Source organism: Trichoderma breve, chromosome 6 (genome assembly GCF_028502605.1).
Source record: "Trichoderma breve strain T069 chromosome 6, whole genome shotgun sequence".
NCBI lineage: Eukaryota > Fungi > Ascomycota > Sordariomycetes > Hypocreales > Hypocreaceae > Trichoderma > Trichoderma breve.
In genome coordinates, this window is record NC_079237.1 from 3,232,469 (window position 1) to 3,248,552 (window position 16,084).

The following is a 16,084-nucleotide window of genomic DNA, read 5'->3' on the forward strand; positions in this document are numbered from 1 at the left end:
CGATATTGCGAGCGCCTAATAAGTAAGGACCGCGACATCTCCGAGTCTTTTACTTTGTTCTCCTCTCTATATCTTATTTTATAAAGTAACTAACATTGAGTTCAGGCTCCTCTGTCTAGTTTCCATTCCTGGACGCTCTGGAACTAGAAGAATGTTGTCTCTATCAATGCGGCGAATTGAGGTGGGAAGGCCTTATAAGGCTCCACATCACCCTCCACGACCACCTTCTCGAGTGTCGTCTTTGGGTAGCCTTGGACGTCCCAAATATCGTTGCCCACAAGCTCCAAGTGTTTGCCGGTCGCCCAGGCCAGGCGGTATCCAAGGGGTATCGCAGAAATATCCCCCTTTTGCAGACGAGCCTCAATTTCCTTACTGACCTGCTCGACGCTCGGCCGGAAGATCTGAGGAGGCGTCCCATGTTTACGTTCCAGTGCTGCAGTGACTTCAGACCCAGTAACGATGAACTCCGAAAGTCCAATGCTCCTATTCTGAAGCTGAGAGATTGGGGTTTTGGCAAAGATTGCGGCGTAAGCTGCGGCTACATACTGCCTCGAGCTGAAGACTGTTAGAAACAGACTCCCGTGAAGGTCTGAGATGACGAGTGACTTACCAGACGTTTAATTTCTGGTGCTCGCTGTCGCCGGTATAGACAATTCGATTGCCGCCAACATCAATCCCAACAAGACTGTGGGAAACTAAGATTAGCCTTGAAGTTGACTGCATCTTGTACGGATACATACAGGGAGGCAAATGTCGATTCAGCAAAGTTACCCGGCAGAACCACAGTGGTAGGTATGCCCGCGTTTTTGGAAGCCTTTTCCACTTCGGCTTTGGCCTTTAGTACAGGAATGGTCGCTCTCTCCTCATCAGCGCGAGAGCCAAGGTCAGATGGCACAAAGAGTTTGACATTTGTGTTCGGAATGGCTCGTATAAAGTTGTATTGCTTTACGACACCTTCGTGACCTACCAAGGAGCTGGAGTCTGTGTCAAACGGCGAATACCTAATGTAACATCTATGATATAAACTCACAGTAGGATGTCGACATCTTTCAGTGCGTCAGTGAGGGCTTTCTCGTTATCTAGATCGACCGCGACCTTGGGCACGTCATTTGGAAGACGGCTAACATCCGAGTCAGGGCGGTAGAGTACTTTCACTGGCGCGCCGGACGCGATGAGTGCGTCCACGATAGCTGAGCTCGCCCAACCGCGATGTCCGTAGACTGCAATTTTATTAAATGATGGCATAATTGAACTAGTAGGCGGGCTTGGGTTGGATTTGAGTGTCCAGGAGAGCAAATGTGACAACAGAAGTGATTGTGAGTCAGTAATTATGTGATTTTCTGCTTAGATGAAGGGAAGCTTATGATACTTGTATGTATGCACGTAGCCTGGGGAGAGGGATAGAATATTTCGAAAGGTAAGCCCTTTCCCTGGAACATATATAATTCTCCAATCTGAATTCGGATTCGCACGAGATCTATATATAAGCAAGATATCAAAGCATCTTAAAGCCCTTGTGCAATTACCGATTTTAATGCGAGATTTGGAATCATCCATTTCCTCATAGCCCCAACGCAAAGCCGTAGGAAGAAGGATTCAGGCAGAAGGATTTAGGGAGAAGGGTTTGTCGGCGTTAGGGAATTCAACATTGCTAAATCCTTCTCGCTGTAGTTAGTCCTAGTTTGCAAACGCAGTCCGACCAATAAGAAGGATTTAGTAGATTTGACGAGAGTTATGAATGTGACAATAAATCGCAGAGCAATCAGCCAACAAATCTGTTGTGGTTCGAGCACCGAATGGTTCAGTCAGGACCTTTATCCAATTGTTCCCTCCATATTTGTCCTTATAAGTGATCTAAAGGGCTAGGTAGATACAGTAGGTGCCTTTCAGTTGTTCGGTATGTGATGCGCTTGATTGTTCCCAAGGGATAAACTAGTAATACAGGGTAGGTTTATGTTAGCAGGAGAGTTAGGGTGAAGCCAGGCAGTGATAGTCCCACCACTGTATTATCTCGTAGCTTTAAGTAAGCAGAACTGAAGCCAGAAGGGGAATCCAGCAAAAAATGGACTAGAACTATGTAGTCAGAGGTTCAGCTTTAAGCAACCCGGACGCTTATTTCGGATCTATTAAGTACATCCCGAAAACTTATATTTAGAAAGACAATTGATTAAATAGACTTTCTCTATAGTACAGTGATCCCAGACACTTATTCCGGTTACATAATTCTACCTACCTATCTTACATAGACACAGCAAACTCATATGTATTCAACTAAATAGGTGCTGTACAGCATGTACTCTTCACGTATACTTTACTCTTCCGAGACGCCCTATCGTTCTCTTTTCTCCGATAAATTTTCGCAAAGAAAGCATGAGTACGCCCTAATAGTGCATACTAAAATGCCTCAGAAGCTTAGGCAGCAGAGGCAAACAAAATCTTAGCATCGTGGGCTAAGTCTCCGAAGCGTTTGCAAGGACCAGCCGACGTCTACTTGTATGTCAACCATGTGGGGGAAGGCTGATCCAATCACAGCGATGCCGATATTCACTTTCGGCGTCCAAACAACATACCCCGTATCGATGCCGAGAAATCGTCAATGCGCCAGGCCCAAGCGTTTAGGCATAATAGCAAGATTTCGGACGAGCTCATTGACGCACCCACTTGAATAAGGCTAGCAGTTTCACCAGTGAGGGTCGTACACTACACGTGGTTCAATTCGTCGTTGCGGAGGACCGGAGAGGAGCTCTGGTAACGGCGATATCTAGGGACAATAGCGGTGCGCCCGAGCTGTTGTATTTGCCTCTTTTTTTACTGTACATCAGATATCACTCAGAGAGACACTAATGGAGACTTTACAGTCAAGGGCACAAAGACTCAACTAAAACCCATCTCTAAAAATATACCGATCAAGTAGACAATATCACAGCGCCTGGACTTGCAGCCACGACGACTCACCCAACAAACTGTTCGCAGAATTGACACAACCATTGCTCGTCTAGCAAACTCTTCGATGAACTCACAGGATATACTTACACAGCCCCCTAAGGCTTACAACTGCGGTAAGATCATCTAGATCTCATCCTCAACAATCTTTGATAAGATTGAATTCCATCTCTTCATAGTATCTGAATATGAGCAATTCGCAATTAAAATAACGAGACTTGTCATCTCTGATCCACTCCTCCGCAATCTCAATCTCGCATAAACCTTTATCTCCAACCTACATCTCAGCTGAAAAATCATAAGAAGCTAGTCTCATCTATACGGTAGACTCGCTTGACGACGACAACACTCCCAACCAACTCCGCTGATCCACAAACGCTCAAACCACCATACAATCCCTTCCCAGTCTCTCCCCGTCTAGAACGAACACAGACTCCGATTCACGCAATCCCCAAAGCAGCCTACCGCTTCCCAAAATCCTCATCCTCATCTTTCCTATAAATCCCCCCCTTCTCCCTCCCTCCATTCCAACATTCTTATTCCTCTTCCATCCTCAACAGATAATAACAAAACAGTTAGCAATCTTTCAAGATGCAGTTGTCCGCTCTTCTCGCTCTCCTCCCTCTGGCCGCTGCCCTTCCTCAGTCCCGGGGACCCGTCGAGGCCCGCGATGGTCAAGTAGACGGGTGCACGGCTCAGGCTGACCAGTGTTACTCTAACTGCAGAGCGAGGTTCAGCCACGGTGCCGGGTTCATAGAGCCCATTGTATACAAGTCCTGCTACACCGGATGCAACGATGCCTTATGGCAGGTAAGCTACAACAGCCCTGCCCAGTTAATCCCTACTTCGCTATAAGCTATTCGGCTATTCGTATATCCCTCCAGCATGACTAAACCTACTGTAGTGCACCAACAAGAATGCAACTGAAAAGCGCTCTGTCGAGGCGGCCCCGGTTGAAATCCGCAGCAGCAAAGAGGATGAGTGCAACACCGCGTATGACGATTGTTGCGCCCCCTTTGGCAAAGGTACCTATAGCGAAGGAAGAAACCTAATGATTATGGCATGCCCCGGCGGCCGTGATCAATGCAGCAAGGTGTTTAACGACGTAAGCTTTAATAATCCCCCTTTTATCCCTTTTTTTTTCTATAAGCTCTATATAACTAATTCTACTGCAGTGTATGGCGAACCAGGCTGAAAAGCGCTCTGTTGAGAAGGCCCCTGTTAAAACCCGCAGCAGCAAAGAGGATGAGTGCAACACCGCGTATGACGATTGTTGCGCCCCCTTTGGCAAAGGCACTTATAGTGAGGGAAGAAACCTAATGATCCTGGCATGCCCCGGCGGCCGTGGCCAATGCAGCAAGGTTTTCAACGACGTAAGCTTTAATAGTCCCCTTTTTATGTACAAGCTCTTCCACTTGATATAACTAACTGTACTGCAGTGCATGGCGAACCAGGCTGAAAAGCGCTCTGTTGAGGAGGCCCCGGTTGAAATCCGCAGCAGCAAAGAGGATGAGTGCAACACCGCGTATGACGATTGTTGCGCTCCCTTTGGCAAAGGCACCTATAGCGAAGGAAGAAACCTCATGATTTTGGCATGCCCCGGCGGCCGTGGTCAATGCAGCAAGGTTTTCAACGACGTAAGCTTTAATAGTCCCCTCCCTATCCTTATTTTTCTCCAAGCTCTTCCCCTTGATATAACTAACTCTACTGCAGTGCATGGCGAACCCGACTGAAAAGCGCTCCGTTGAAAAGGCCGCCATCCAAGCCCGAGACAACGGCTCGGAAGCCACCACCGCCTGCTACGGTAACGTAGCCTCGTGCAAGCACAAGGGCACGCCCGTCGCCGAGTGCTACAGCAACCTCGCCCGCTGCATCCAGGACGTCCTCAAGAAGTTCGCGTAAAGAGCCATTTACGGCGACGTCTTGTCCTGGCAACCCGTTGCGCCCTTCTAGGGGACGTTGAGTGTGTGTGTACGCACGCCCTCACGGATGATCCAAGGAGTGTCTCATCTGACAGGACAACGACCATGATGTGATGCGCCTGATATATCTAGATATATCAGATCAAAGGGAAGGCTTAGCAAAGGGAAGGCTGAGCAAAGGGAAGGCTGAGCAAAGGGAAGGCTGAGCAAAGGGGAGGATGAAAGGGGAGGGGTTTGAAAGGAATAGCATCACATCCATAAAAAGAGTCTACGACTTAGAAAAAAACCTAGCGAGACAATATATTTTGTGTCAACGGGAAATGAATTATCTCTCCTCTCCTGTGACTTGACTTACATTGACAATATTATAGCAGTGTCATGTAGCGAGACAACAGCTTCTGTCTTAACAGGACATGGCTCATCTATGCTCTTCTATGACCTGACTTATATTGACCATATTCACAACAGCAGTATAGCCCATCAGGGAGTCCTTGTTCAAAGTCCAATATCACTCATCGCCCACCACTCACCACACAAAGACCTCATCACCAAAAACAGACGCAAAGAAAACAGGCATTAAGCCAGACAGCCAAGTCCATCCATGCACGTATATAATAACCCCCCTCTCTAGGTACCAAGCTACTAGTAGTAATACATCAAAACATTTGCCCTAACCCACAATCTCATCACTGAACCTTCCCTCCAACCTCTCTCCCCGTTGCTTTTTATAATCCTCCCCTCTAGCAAATCCCTTATTCGTGTAATAAGCTTTCATTTTCACTCCTCGCAAAACAAGCCTTCCGGGAAGAAGTTTGTTTTTGGGAGGTTTCTGCGCCATGCACTCCAAAAAAGTTTCCCCTGTTTCCATCCAGTACTAATCCTTAAAAGAGAAAAGAAAAACAGAACAGCAGAAAGAATAAGAAACGAAAAGCTAAAAAGTATTACTGATACAAACCGCGAGGTTGTTTGTTTCACAAATGCCACTCATTATATGCAGATTTGACCCATAAAGGGGGAAAGAGTCTTTTGTCGAACCCGCTCCGGTTAGGTGTCAATCATGCCATCGGCAATGGCGAGACGTTGCTTAGCCGTCTTTGCCCGCTTGCCAATCCCTTTTCCTCTGCCCTTTTTGCCCTTTGGCTCGCTTTCGGCTGGAGTAGCAGTGCCAGATGCACCAGGCTTGCTTCCATCGTCAAAGTTGCCCTCGCCTATAAAAGTAGGATTAGATTAGTCTCTGAGCTCCACATTTTCTTTTCAGACAGAGTATGTGCCGGTCTGCTTACCTTCATGATACATGTCATCCAGGCTGGCGGGCGCATCTGTCCTCTTCCGCTTGCCGCCCTTCTTCTTCTGCTTCTCGTATTCTCCAGATTCAAGAAGTTCCTTCTCACGACGCTCAATCATCTCGGCTTGCTCGTCGTCAGCCAGCCACATGGCAATATCACGATTGCGGTTCTCTGGAGCACGGCGGCCGGAGAAGTCGACGCTAGCGCCTCCACCCTGAATAACGACTCGCTGGACTTCTTCCTTCTGAAGAGCACGCTTACGAATACGCTCTTCGATGGTACCGCGAGTGATGAGTCGGTAGACGGTAACCTGCCTGGTCTGACCCAGTCTGTGTGCTCGGTCCATGGCCTGAGAATCAATGGTAGGATTCCAATCAGAGTCGTAGAAAATGACAGTGTCCGCAGACGTGAGGTTGATACCAAGGCCACCCGCACGAGTAGACAACAGGAAGATGAAAATCTCCGGGCGGGTCTGGAAGTCGTGCACGGTATCACGACGATCTTCCAATTTAGTTGAACCATCCAGTCGGCAGTACTTGTAGTTGCGGAAAGTGAGGTACTCTTCCATCATGTCGATCATGCGAGTCATCTGGAAGTACAGTAACACACGATGACCTTCAGCCTTGAGCTTGAATAGAAGCTCGTCTAGCTTGGCCAGCTTGCCGCTGTCGGTGACAAAGCGCTGCATGGAAGGAACCGCAATGTTGGTGAAACGCTTCTTGTCGTGGTCCGGCTTGGGGAAAATCTTGTTGATGGGGTATAGCTCCATCGGCACCTTCTTCTCGACCAGAGCACGCTCGTCGTATATCGTAGGTCCATAAAGCGTCTTACGAATATGGGTATTAAACATCACATTCTGGCGCTCAGCGACGGCGCTGGGATTGTTGCAGAACACCTGGACAGGTGGAGCCGAAGCGCGAGGTCTTGCTGCCGGTTCCAGCCGGCTAAGGCCAGAGTCTCGGTAGGCTACCTTGGCAACATTCATCAGGCTGCTGAGAATGCCCTCGTTGGTAATCTCTGCCAGAGGCTGCCAATTGCGGCGCTCTCGAATTTTCAACAGGCAATGAGCAGGCGTAAAGTTCTCATCTTCCTCATCATATGCGATGCTCATAGGACCCAGTCTATCACGCTTCTTAAGCTCTCCTACAGCACGGTCAAATAAATCGCTGTGTGTGGCCTTGTAGACGTCGCCAGCTGACGCATCAGCAAAGCGTAGCCACGAGAAGGCTTTGTCGTCGTCAGCACTGGCTTTGACATTCTCCGGCGTCCAGATGTTCATCATGTGGTTCAAAGCCTTGTTGCGCCAGCCGGCCGTCTGGTTATCATGCCCAGCCTTGTCAAGTCGGCCGCCTTCCGTCCAGACGAGAGCCGGTAGCTCGTAGTCTACCAAGCTCCTGCTGGAGTATCCCACGGAGACAGTGCTACCCTCCCTGACAAACGAGGCGGTCTCGGCAAAGTATCCAAAGGAATAGGGGGCAGTCACTTCTGCGCGTTCAAACAGGTCTGGGTGGTTGCAGACCTTTCTGAATTGCATGACCAAGTTCATCAAAGTACCCGAGTCCTGGTCGTCACCCATGGTAGCCTTTTCAACGAGGTCCATAATGTTGATCTGGTTACGCAGGTTGCTGTAGTAGGCCCGCTGTCTGTAGGTGAGGTTACAGAAGACGTCGAGTTCAATCTTGTCGCCAAGTTCCTTTTGCACATGCTTCTTGACACGACGAAGCATAAACGGCTTCAGAATCATGTGAAGACGCTTGAGCTGGTCCTCGTTCAGTTTCGTGTTACTCTGAGCGTGAGATTCAATGTCCTTGGAGAACCATTCACTGAATTCGTCGTGGGAGTCAAAGAGTGACGGCATGATGAAATGCAGCAAGGCCCAGAGCTCCTGCATGTTGTTCTGGATAGGAGTACCTGTAAGCAACAGGCGGTTTCGGCAGTGGAAGCCGAGTAAGCACTTCCAACGAGAACTGGACGAGCTCTTGATGGCTTGGGCCTCGTCGAGAATCATGTACTGCCATCGCATTTTCTGGAAGTAGGCCACGTCGGACACGACAAGCTGGTATGAGGTAACACAGACGTGGAAGGGCGCATCCTTTCGGTAGGTGGTGTGTTTCCGGTCCCAGAACTTTCGCAGCACTTTTCGGTCGCCAGCGCTTCCCCAATACGGGAGAATCTTGAACTCGGGAACGAACTTTGCAATTTCCTGTTGCCAATTGTGCAGGGTAGAAGCGGGCGCCACCACCAAAAACGGACCCCAAATGTCGTGCTTTTCGGCCAGGTAGGCCATGACGGAGATGGACTGGACAGTCTTGCCGAGACCCATTTCGTCTGCCAGGATACCGTTGATGCCTTGTTCGTAAAGGTTGACGAGCCAGTTGAGACCCTTGAGCTGGTACTCTTTGAGCTGAGCATTGATGAGCTTGGGCTGCTCGATCTCGACGTCGCCGAGACCTGTTGGGTTTTGAAAGTTCATCTCGCCTTCGTCGTCCATGTCCAGGCCCTTGTTGTTGAAGTCGCGCGCCTTCTTCTGAGCTTCGGCAATGGCATTCTGAGCATTGGCCATGGCAGCCGCCTGCAGAACAGACTCGTCCTCATTATCAAAGTCGAGGTTTTCAAAGTCGGTCACCTTGGAGCCCAAGGGCCCGGTGGGCTCTTGTATGGACAGCTTGTTCTCGGAAATCCGCCGCGCATCGGGGGCAATGTCGGGGTTATCCGTGCTGCGTTCGACTTCATCCGTCTTGATCTTCTTGCCGATAAAGTGCGAGTAAAGTTCGGTCTGAGAGATGAGAAAGTTGAGCTTCCTCTTCTGGCGAGCGGCTTCGCGGTCAGCTTCTTCCTTTCGAGCATTCTCAATCTCCTGCTTCTCGGCAGCCTTGCGCAGATCACGCTCTTCGCGCTCGTTGCGCTTCCAGAAGCCCATCATGTCACGCATGACACGCTTTGCACGGGCCTGCAGGTCCTTGGTGCCCTTGTTCGTGCGTAGCTGCCAGCGCTTGGCCTCCTTGGAAGCCAGAATGGCCGTCTTCTTGAGATTGGAACCTCTGGTAGCATAAGAGTCGACGGCGAGCTTGAACGTCTTGCTGACGTCTTTGCGGGCCATGTCACGCCAAATCTGATCGTAAATTTGGTTGTAGCCCTTGGAGATGAATTTCTTTTCGAGATCCGGCACGTCATCGACCTTTTCCTTGTCCTTGGTAGATTCGGCCTTTTCCTTGGTAGCCTTTTCTCCGTCGCCCTTGGACTTGCCCTTGATCTTGATGCGAACTCGGCCCTCTTCTTTGGGCGGCAGCTCTTCACCAGCATCCAGAGCGGCCTGGGCAGCCTCTGCAGAATCCTTCTCGGCTTGCTTCTGTTCCTTGGATTTTTTAGGTCGTGTTCCTCCGCGGCCCTTGCCCTTCTTAGGGGTCTCAGCATCGGATGCCAGGAAGCTGGACATGGTACCACCTTCAAGGTTGAGCTCAACGTTGCGGGCAGGGCCCTTGATGCCCTTTTGTAGAATGAGTTTCGTTTGCTGGGCCTTCTTGTTGGCCCTCTCGGCATCACGCAAATGTTTCTGGCGCTCTTCTTCATCTTCAGCAGCTTCGGCTCTAGCGAGGGCGGCCTCCTTCTGTTCAATGGTGACGGCCATTGATTTTTCACGTCGTCGCTTTCGCTGCATGTCCTTTTTACGCTCCTTTTCGGCAAAGAGTTCTTGTTCGCGGACCTCGTGGAGGGCCTCGTCGTAGAAGACATCGTCGTATCGGCGTTTTCCTAGATCCGAGTGCTCGGCCAGTCTCTTTCCAGTGGTTTTGACAAACTGTTCGCGTCGGGCATAGGCTCTGTCAGAGTCGAGATCAGCCATAGTGCGCTGGCGTTTGAAAGCTCCCTCTTTGTAAGCTCGATCGCTAAACTCTGTCTCATCCAGAGACTCAGCCTGCTTGTCAAGCAGTGCCTCATGATTCTGAATTGACCTTTCCATTTCGCTTGACCACGTCTTCTGTTTGGGCTGGCCGTTGGCTTGTCGCTTTGACGGCGGTCGAGGAGTGGGAGACTCCTTCTTGATGGACGCGCGACGATTCTTTTTGGAGCCATCGTCTCCTCTAATCTCGGATGCACGGCCCTTGGTGGGTTTCTTGGCGGTCTTCTTCTTGATGACGATTTCGGGTCTCTTGACTGGGGCAGGTTCAGGCTCGGTATCAACCTCCTTCTCCATCTCGGTATCGCCGTCGTTGTCGGGCTCTCGGACCTCAAACACGGGGGGCGCCAGCGTAGGCTCTTTCTTGGGTGATGGCTCTTTGGCCGCGGGCTTGGGAGCGGGCTCGGAGTTGGAGAGGATGTTGGAAAAGGACATTGGGTCGGCAGCTCGGCTCTGAGATGCACCGTTAGCACGACAAGTTATTACCGAATGATGATCAATCGATCATTGAGTTGTTTGAAGGGAAAAGATGGCGTGATGGAGAAGAGGCAAAAATGGCGATAGGGTATTGATAGTGAGGAGAGAGGGAAATAGAACAAGTCAAACAAACGAGTGTGGCCGAATTGTACAGGATCCGGCAGGATCTGTGTGCATGCGTGCGTGCGTATGTGTGTGTTTTTTTTTGTGTGTGTGTCTTTTTCCTCTTCTTGCTTTGGGGAGAAAAAGAGTTTGTACTTACAGAAGCCGGCTTCGGCGGTGACGGGGCTGCCAGTTCAGTCTTCATCATGGGCGGCAGGGAGGTGCCGTTTGTTGCAGAATGCGTCGCGGCAGGCGCATGCCTCGAGACTGGTGAAGTCATGTGCGAGTGACGGCTGGGCGGACTGTGGGAGCCGGTCGTTGCGAGGGCTGGGTGGGAGTGCGAGAGAGACAGCGGGCTGGTCGGCCGGCGGTTGAAGGACGAAGCCCTGGCGCGAGGCGATGAATAATTGTCGCCGTTGCGGTAAGACGACTGGTGTTGCTGGTCAATTGGCTGCGGGTACTGGTATGGCTCGCGGGAGTGGTACGGCTATAGGAGAGGGAAGAGAGAGAGGAAAATCACGTTAGAAGACGCGTTGAGAAATCAGGGATGGCGATGGTGCCGGCATGGCAAGGGTTGGTGAATTTGGGGTTGACGATTTTTTTTTTGGGGGGGGGGGGAGGGTGGTGGTGAGGAGAGATGATTGCATCGACGTTGGTGGAAGAGGAAAAAAAGGGTACGGCTCAATTGAACAAAGCAAAAGGCGCATGCGCGTGGGCTTAAGGCCAAAAAGCGAAAGTGGACTTTTAGAAGGTTGAGGTGCTTACCTTTGGCGTGGCCACTTGGGGCGCGTGTTGCCTCGAGGCGGCGATGGGGCGCTCCTTGGTCGTGTCGGTTGTTGGATCGTAGACTCTGCCGCCGGGATGAAGGTCAGAGGCGGCGGCCGAGGCTGAGGCTGAGGCTGAGGCTGAGGACGATCGAGGTGATGCCGCGATGGGCACTGACACCGGCACTGACGAGACGGCACGAGGCGGAGGAGGATAGTAGGCGCCCGGCGGGTGCAGCGGCGAGGCAGAGGGGCCCTGCTGATGCGGCTGCTGTTGATGCTGCTGAAGCTGGTGATGGCCGGGCGACGGCGCCAGCACAGGCGGCAGCGGGTGCGCAGAAGCCGAGGACGCCGGCGTCGACGACGGCATGTATGGGCTGTGGTTCTGGCTATGGCGCGGCGGCGATTGGTGATGCGGGTTTGCGTCGCTGGATGCGTAGGGCAGAGGCGGATGGAACTCGGCCTGCGTGTGCGTCGAGGGAGACCGCAGGCTGAAGGTGGAGTGCCGCGAGCTGGGGTTCATCACGTCGCGCTGGCTGCGATCTCTGTCCATCTCCCGCTCTCGTTCTCGCTCACGGTCTCGTTCCCGATCTCTGTCTCTGTCTCGGTCTCGATCTCGCTCGTCATCGCCGCGCCGGTGCATCACCGTCGATCGGAAGCTCGAGTCCATGGTGGACAAGGCTGAAGGTGAAGGGATGGCCGGCCGGGATTTGCAGTCAAGAGTAAGGTAGAGTAGACAAGTAGAGTAGAGTAGGGTAGAGAGGCAGGAGAAATCTAGTACTCGTCCGAGACACTCGAGCCCATGTGTCTGTGTGTTTTACACGCGCTCGCGGCCACGGGGCATCTGTCGGCAATGGCAAGCAGGCGAGGGAATGGTGAGAACTAGAAGGAGGAGTGCAAGAGTCGCGTTGGATGGGATGGGATGGGATTTGATGGGTGGATGACAAAGTCGGCTAGAGCTGGGCTGGGCTGGCAGGAAAAGCCTCGCTAAAGAATGATATGATGGCGATGACGAAGGCCAGCGCAGAGTCTGGGCTGGACTGGACTGGAAGCTGCCACAGCGCGAGTGCTTTTTTTTTTTTTTGCCTTGATTTGCTTTGCTTTTCGCTTATTTGCTGCTTTGCAGACGAGCAGGAATATACTCGAGTATTATTTAAAAGAAGTAAACTGAAGAATTAAAAGAATAGTTGCGCCAATGTTGGCTTATCGGTGAAGCCAGTAGTCAATGGTCTCGTCACAGTCACAACGGCTGATGCTCGTCCACGAGGCTGCTGGCGATGGCTTCAAGTTGGGCTGCACCACAACAACAGCAGCAACAACAAGACACGGCGCGCAGAGATGGCAGAAGCAAGATGGGAAATCACAGCTACGGAAAGGGAGGGACCAGCCAGGCGGAGTCGCAAGGCACGGCGAGACGAGACCCGTGGTGATGGTGGACTGACTGATGCGTTGGCTCAACCGAGTCTGGAGCCGGCCTGTCCGCCCTGGGTCGTTCTGGAGATCCGGATCTACAAAGCATTTTTTTCTCCCCTTGCCCTTCCCTTTCCATCCTTTTTCCCTCTGGCGCGCATGCAGCTCCCGAGCACATACAGATTACGGCACAAGTTGCGGGCCTAGCTAGTATTCCTAGCTGACCTCCACTTGTTGCTCTTGGGGAGATTGGCCGAGCAGCGCCACTGGAGAAGAGGGAAAAGCCACCAGACCAGAACTTTGTACTGTAGGTGATGATTCGTCTCATGGATGGATTGGATTGGATTGGATTGCTTGGACACGGTTAGCTGGGCCGGTGGAAGCACGGTGTGTGTCAGTCCAACAAACTGGCATTTAGCCGCCTCACGTCTCATCGCCATGAAGGGATTTCATTCACGTTCCAAGCCCACGATGCATCGCCAGCTGCGCCATCTCAGCCAATCATGCAGCCCAGATGCAGCAACGACAAGCTGTGGGCTGTGTCCCCTGGCTACGGTATACTCGTAAGCCACGGGGATTAAAGATGTGATGAATCCGAAACCATTGATTGCATCTCACCATCTTCATCCTTGTCCTCGTCTGTATCTTCATCCTCATCCTCACCCTCCTCTTCCTCTTCCTCTCCAGTATCCGAAAGATGTAGAGCCGCCACGACACCGTTATGTACTTCAGCGATCCATGTCATCTCCATACTAATTCCGGTCGTCCTTGTTTTGCTGTCTCTCCTGCATTCTGCATCACCACTGGGACCCTGCCGATTCCCCATACATATTCCAACCCGCTAGTCTCACACCCTGCAGCACGCACTACTCTTCTTTGCAATCTGACTGATTGCCTCGTCTCTTGGCAGGGAGATGAGATGCTTCCAGAGCCTCAATGTGACGAGATAAGCAGCCCAGGCGTGCTACCACCAAAGGGCATTCTGTCACAGCGCAAAACACCACACAGTAATAGACAATAGAACCACCTATCTAGCTCTCTACTATGCAGCCATACAAATCCTCGCTATTCCTCTCCCGGGGAAAAAAAAAACTGTGAAGAAGCAGACATACGTGATGCAAGTCACACAAGTCTCAATTTTTTTTCGTTTCCTCTCCGCCTTCTTGGTTCATTCACTGAGACTCGGGCCGTTCGGCGATAGCGTCTTTCTTCAGCCCAGCTTGTTTTCTAAGCTCCGTGCCAAGAAGACAGTGTCTACGTATATGACACTGTATATGTGCCTTGATTGGCTTAGTGTATTTTACGTCATACGGCCTATCTAATCACTTGTACTTCGTAGTATTCCGCAATCCAAAATACTTTCCACGATTGGCTTCTTCAGTTTATGAGATAAGTAAAGGAAGCAATGAAGAAAACCTCCTCCTAATAAATATAAGAAATAGCTATTTACTCGAAAAGGGGAAAAAACCATATGTAACTGTTTCATTCTTCAAACCGACCGGCACAAATATTTATCCCCTTTGCAACCAATTTATTAGCTACATGTACAGGGTAATGTTGCATATGTACCTAGTAGTCGGCATTGAGGCTCTAACTTTAGAGGTCATCTGCTGTTAAAGACCTGTTAGCTCCAGCTACACGTATCCTGGAAGAGTGGCACGGAAAAAGCTGACATCACTAACAGCCCCTTAACAGCCTTAGCTAGCGCATAATCTTCAACAAGAGCTGCAAATTCATGTTCTTTGCTTCATTGAAAGACAGCCGTAACGTGTCACTGCACCCGGAGCTATTGGATAATTGGGGTCCCGGTTCATGATGCATTGCTCGTTTATTCATCTGTGATCAGTAATTGGCTGATTTCTGCTACTACTACTACTACTACTGCTACTACTACTACTACTACTACTACTACAAGTCTTGCCGTGGTGGATCAAGATGCACCTACAGATGATGGCAATAAGCATCCGTTGATTCGCGTAAACATCTTTGGGATAGCATAGAAATAATATAGACATGGATATCCTAAGAGGGGCTCAGATATACGTGTAGAGTGCTCGTAGAAGCCTGCATTTCTTTGTCGTATGGCATTATGGATAGATCTGGGGCCTTGTCTGCATGTACCAGGAGTCTGGTGCCTGGCATGCCGCTGTTGGATGGTGATACTTCGCTACATGACAACTTCGACATGTAGGTACCGCTCAATCTATACTGGAAAATGTGCTCAGGAGTTTCGGGTTGACCGAGAGGTCAAGGAAAATTGTGCTTGACCTTGAGATCAGCGGAGTGGAATGGGCACACCCAACAGGGTGTCACCCACGCGACTCTACAGAGAGTCTTTTAATTCCCTCAAGTAGACTATTAACATGTATCTGCATATACGCCGATGAGATCAGTAAATCCGAGAGGATTAGTAAAGGTGTGCTCTATGGCTGTGTCACATGCACCTCGATTGCCAGCAAATCCCAACCATCTATTGCGCCTGTTGGCCCATTCGCGGTCTCATGATACCGCCAAACATGACCACATCCCAGATAATTCTTCTTTTATACAGAGCTGTATGCAGTTAGATATTCCACCAATAGAGATATTAGGCTGGGATATCAGCGGGACCAAAAAAAAAAAAAAAACTATTCGGGGTTCAAGGATGTAATACAAAGAGCAAGGCTGCGATGACAATTGAAGGCTGCGATTACAAAGAACTTGAAACGCAGCAACAAAAGAATCTACATACATGTATGTATGCTGCAATAATCGCATTATTGACTATGCTAATCTGAATCAGAATTTGTTCGCTTACTTTTCGGTATGCTTGTGGATAGTATTGACGTCTTCACAGCTGTATATGGAGGGAGCAGCATCAAAAGAACCCAAAAAGGCCCGAATATGAGCAAGAAACAAGGCTGTCGACGCCAAAGATAAGTATATACATAATAGATATATAAACAAGTAATAATACTGAAAATAGATATTCAGATTAGAGCATTCAAACAACATTATTAAATACTTTAGCTTGTTATACTTAGCAGGCGGAATCAACTTCCTGTTTCTTCCTTTCCAGATCCACTTGTATAAATGGCGAAGAAAACTCCACGATTTGAGTCGTTGACTGGGACTCTGTCCTCATCTTTATGGCATACTGTGCTCCGCGAGCTGGATATAACCGTTCGATTGTTAAACTCGAATGCAACTGGGTTTTTGTTCATTTTCATGGGTGGGCTCCTGTCTAGAGTCATCAAAACGACCTTACCACTGGCCGAAACGACCCCGTTACTCATAGAAACAGCC

General features: G+C 50.2%; 3 protein-coding genes across 3 annotated transcripts; 1 reads left to right on the top strand and 2 right to left on the bottom strand.

The window, feature by feature from the left end:
- Positions 1 to 143: 143 nt before the first annotated feature.
- On the bottom strand, positions 144 to 1,245 carry T069G_09890 (nmrA-like family domain-containing protein; the record flags this gene model as incomplete). The annotated part of the gene is made up of 4 exons (XM_056177100.1): positions 144 to 555; positions 611 to 685; positions 741 to 974; positions 1,031 to 1,245. 4 exons carry the CDS (start codon positions 1,243 to 1,245, stop codon positions 144 to 146), a joined length of 936 nt encoding a protein of 311 aa, XP_056025578.1.
- Positions 1,246 to 3,534: 2,289 nt separating this feature from the next.
- Positions 3,535 to 4,845, top strand: T069G_09891 (uncharacterized protein; the record flags this gene model as incomplete). The annotated part of the gene is made up of 5 exons (XM_056177101.1): positions 3,535 to 3,753; positions 3,848 to 4,048; positions 4,119 to 4,316; positions 4,383 to 4,580; positions 4,657 to 4,845. The coding sequence occupies 5 exons, from the start codon at positions 3,535 to 3,537 to the stop codon at positions 4,843 to 4,845; spliced, it is 1,005 nt and encodes a 334-aa protein (XP_056025579.1).
- A 1,064-nt stretch (positions 4,846 to 5,909) lies between these two features.
- On the bottom strand, positions 5,910 to 12,059 carry T069G_09892 (DNA-binding domain-containing protein; the record flags this gene model as incomplete). Its single annotated transcript, XM_056177102.1, has 4 exons — positions 5,910 to 6,073; positions 6,149 to 10,499; positions 10,786 to 11,112; positions 11,391 to 12,059. 4 exons carry the CDS (start codon positions 12,057 to 12,059, stop codon positions 5,910 to 5,912), a joined length of 5,511 nt encoding a protein of 1,836 aa, XP_056025580.1.
- Positions 12,060 to 16,084: the final 4,025 nt, after the last annotated feature.